The 3001-nt window shown below is 49.2% G+C and overlaps 1 protein-coding gene across 1 annotated transcript; it reads right to left on the bottom strand.

Moving 5' to 3' along the window:
• Nucleotides 1-361: 361 nt before the first annotated feature.
• On the bottom strand, nucleotides 362-1008 carry LOC144480443 (ribonuclease P protein subunit p25-like protein). The gene has a single exon (XM_078199873.1). The coding sequence runs from the start codon at nucleotides 983-985 to the stop codon at nucleotides 362-364; it is 624 nt and encodes a 207-aa protein (XP_078055999.1). The 5' UTR covers nucleotides 986-1008.
• Nucleotides 1009-3001: the final 1993 nt, after the last annotated feature.

Here is a 3001-nt window from a genome sequence, read left to right as displayed (position 1 = left end):
TGTCCAAATAAAAAGGGCAGTGGGATGTCAACACTTATAACACAAGAGGCGAAAACATACACACACACACACATAAAGATCACCCACCTTTCTTGCTAACATGACTCCCCCTCCATCTTCGTGACTGGCTCCCAGCTTTACCCGAAGATGAGTTCAAAGTTAGAATGAAGTTTTCCAGTTCTTATTTGTTAAGAGGTTCTGTTTGCATACTCCCAAGCTAAAATGTAGCCAGCACAACACACACAAGCGATGTTTTTTGTGATCCGCATTTTAATGTTTACAAACAGCTCTATAAATGTATATATTTCTATATATATATATATAATATAGGATATATTGTGCTTACAAGATGTTACTGCTGTTAGTTCAATAGGTTGGGTAAGGGAGGAGGTTGGATGTCTTCTCTGGTGACCTTCTTCACCAGTTCGGCACCCCCACAGCACAGAGTGCGTTTGACACCCCTGGGTGATGGGTTAGGGTCTTCCTCTTCTCCCAAGGGTACCTCCACCTCCTCCTCCTCCTCCTCCAGCCACAGGTTGCCTCCAGTGTCTGGGGGCTGGTAGCCAGCCTCATTGGGGTCCAGGGGTTCCTTGGAGAGCAGGATGCAGATGGAGGGGACATTCTTGAGCAGGGTGAGGTTGGGGGTGCCCTCCCCGGGCTCCCGGGGCTCCCAAGTCTCTTGCAGAGCCTTGTAGCGCAGCTTGGTGATCTGATGAAGACCCCTTATCCTTCTCTTCATGATCTCCACGCAGGTGATGGTCTTAGTGACTGCTCTTCCGGAGCCGCTAAACACAATCTGCCGGGTCCCCTGCAACTCCATCCTGCCCATAGCGAAGCCCATCAGGTTCCTGATCTTGCTGCCTTCTTTCACTCTCATCTCCACCGTGTCCGGAGGCAGGTCGGCGAAAGGAGGGGGGCTGTCCTCTTCCGTGCGTCGGATTTTCCGATAATTGTCCATCTGGCTGCCTCTGGCACAGCCCTGCATCTTTCCACCGGCAACTCACACCCCAGACCCTGGCATCCTCCTGCTCCCCTGCCAAGAATCAGTAAAAAGTTGCCCAACTTTTCCCCCTGCTGCTCTTGGGGATACACTTGCCTTCAGTAGACCCTGGGGAAACTCATTGTCCATCTCCCACTGGCTGGGAGGAAGAGAAGGGGACAATCTGTTAGGAATCAGATTCCGCTCTCTCTCTCTGAAAGAAGACAAATTTTAGCACAACAGAAGCAGAAAAATGCTGGAAAATCTCAGCAGGTTTGATAGCATCTGTGGAGAGAGAATAGAGCCAACGTTCCCAGTCTGGATGAACCTTCGTCAGACAAAAATTAACAATTGGGTTAAGAAAACTTAGGAATCAAATTCCTCTCTCTCTCTGAAAGGGGGGCAAATATTAACAATTGGGTTAAGGAGACTTTTTTAGGAATCAGATTCTTCTCTCTCTCTGAAAGGGGGCAAATATTAATAATTCGATTAAGATTCTCTTAGGAATCAGATTCCTTTCTCTCTCTCTCTTTCTCTATGAATTAAAATAATTCGCAAAGCCCCCTCCTCAGCAATACATCCCATCCAGATATACTGCGGATACTGGAGAATCTGCAATTGGGGAATTTGCAATCTCTACGAACAAACAAGTCAAAAATAAATAAATGCTGGATAAACTCAGCCCCTGGAAAATCCAGATTCGAAACGTCAACCCTCTCTCCAACCTCTGTTTCCTGTGGCTGCTTTTTTGGGGCTCCCAGATCTGGGCCAGCGTTCCTCACCAACACCCCTCTCCTCTTCCAGAAAGGGGGAACAGTCGCCCCCTTCCCCTCCTGGACCCCTGCTTCCCTGGGTGGGAGAGGGCACCTTTCATCTTAAGCATGCTCCCAGCTCCTCTTCCATCTGCACAAAGCAAATTGCAGCACACTGCTCCCCAGAGCCAAGCTTACTGAACCAAGCTTTTATTAACAGCACACTTGCTCGGGACATAGCCGTGTCTCTCTGTGTGTGTGTGTGTCTCTCTCTCTCAGTCCCTCTGCCTGATTTTTTCACAGCTCCCTGATTCCCTGTGAATGAGTCTGCCCAGCATTTTAACCCCTCCCGTCCCAAACTCCCTCCTCCTGGGGCGTCTGCAAAACAAAAAATGCTGCTTTCTTGAAGTTGAACAGATAACACGCACGGGAATATTTCACAGCCAGGCAGGGGAGGGCCCTTCGGCCCCTCATTATTTTGACAGCCAATAAAGAACAGTCCAGCTCAATTTAAAGCCAATTATATAAAATTATATAGAATCCCTACAGTACAGAAGGAGGCCATTCGGCCCATCGAGTCTGTACCTGACCACAATCCCTCCCAGGCCCTATTCCTGCAAAGCCAGGCATTTACCCTGCTAATCCCCTTGACACTAGGGTCAATTTAGCATGGCCAATCAACCTTACTGCGGATGCGGGAAACTGAAGCAAAAACAGAAGATGCAGGAAATTCTCAGCAGGTCTGACAGCATCTGTGGAGAAAACTTATCCCGACTCAGAATCGAATGCTTACAGTGGAGAAGGAGGCCATTCGGCCCATCGAGTCTGCACCGACTCTCCCAGAGAGCATCTTATCCCCGTAACCCCATGTATTTATCCCGCTAATCCCCATAACCTACCCATCTTGGAGGAATTTAGCATGGCCAGTCACCCTCACCCGCACATCTTTGGAGTGCGGGAGGAAACTGGAGCACCCGAAGGAAACCCACGCAGACACGGGGAGAACATGCAAACATCACACAGACAGTCACCCGAGGCCGGAATAGAACCCAGGTCCCTGTCACTGTGAGGCAGGAGTGCTAACCACTGTGCCGTTGTGCCGCCCTCGAAACTTGAAACGTTGGTTCTATTCTCCCTCCACTGATGCTGTCAGACCTGCTGAGATTTTCCAGCATTTTCTGAAGAATTGTTCAACGCTATCCCCACTTTCCAGCTTTTGATCCCATGGATTGCAGCAATTCCAAGGCAGTGGTTAATGGGATTATCACTG

The sequence above is a fragment of the Mustelus asterias genome, chromosome 29 (assembly GCF_964213995.1).
Source record: "Mustelus asterias chromosome 29, sMusAst1.hap1.1, whole genome shotgun sequence".
In the NCBI taxonomy this organism is placed as follows: Eukaryota; Metazoa; Chordata; class Chondrichthyes; order Carcharhiniformes; family Triakidae; genus Mustelus; species Mustelus asterias.
This window is presented reverse-complemented; position numbering and strand designations above follow the sequence as displayed.

What these genes read in the sequence shown, in the direction of transcription:
- LOC144480443 (XM_078199873.1), bottom strand. Translation starts at nt 985, where the DNA reads ATGCAGGGCTGTGCCAGAGGCAGCCAGATGGACAATTATCGGAAAATC.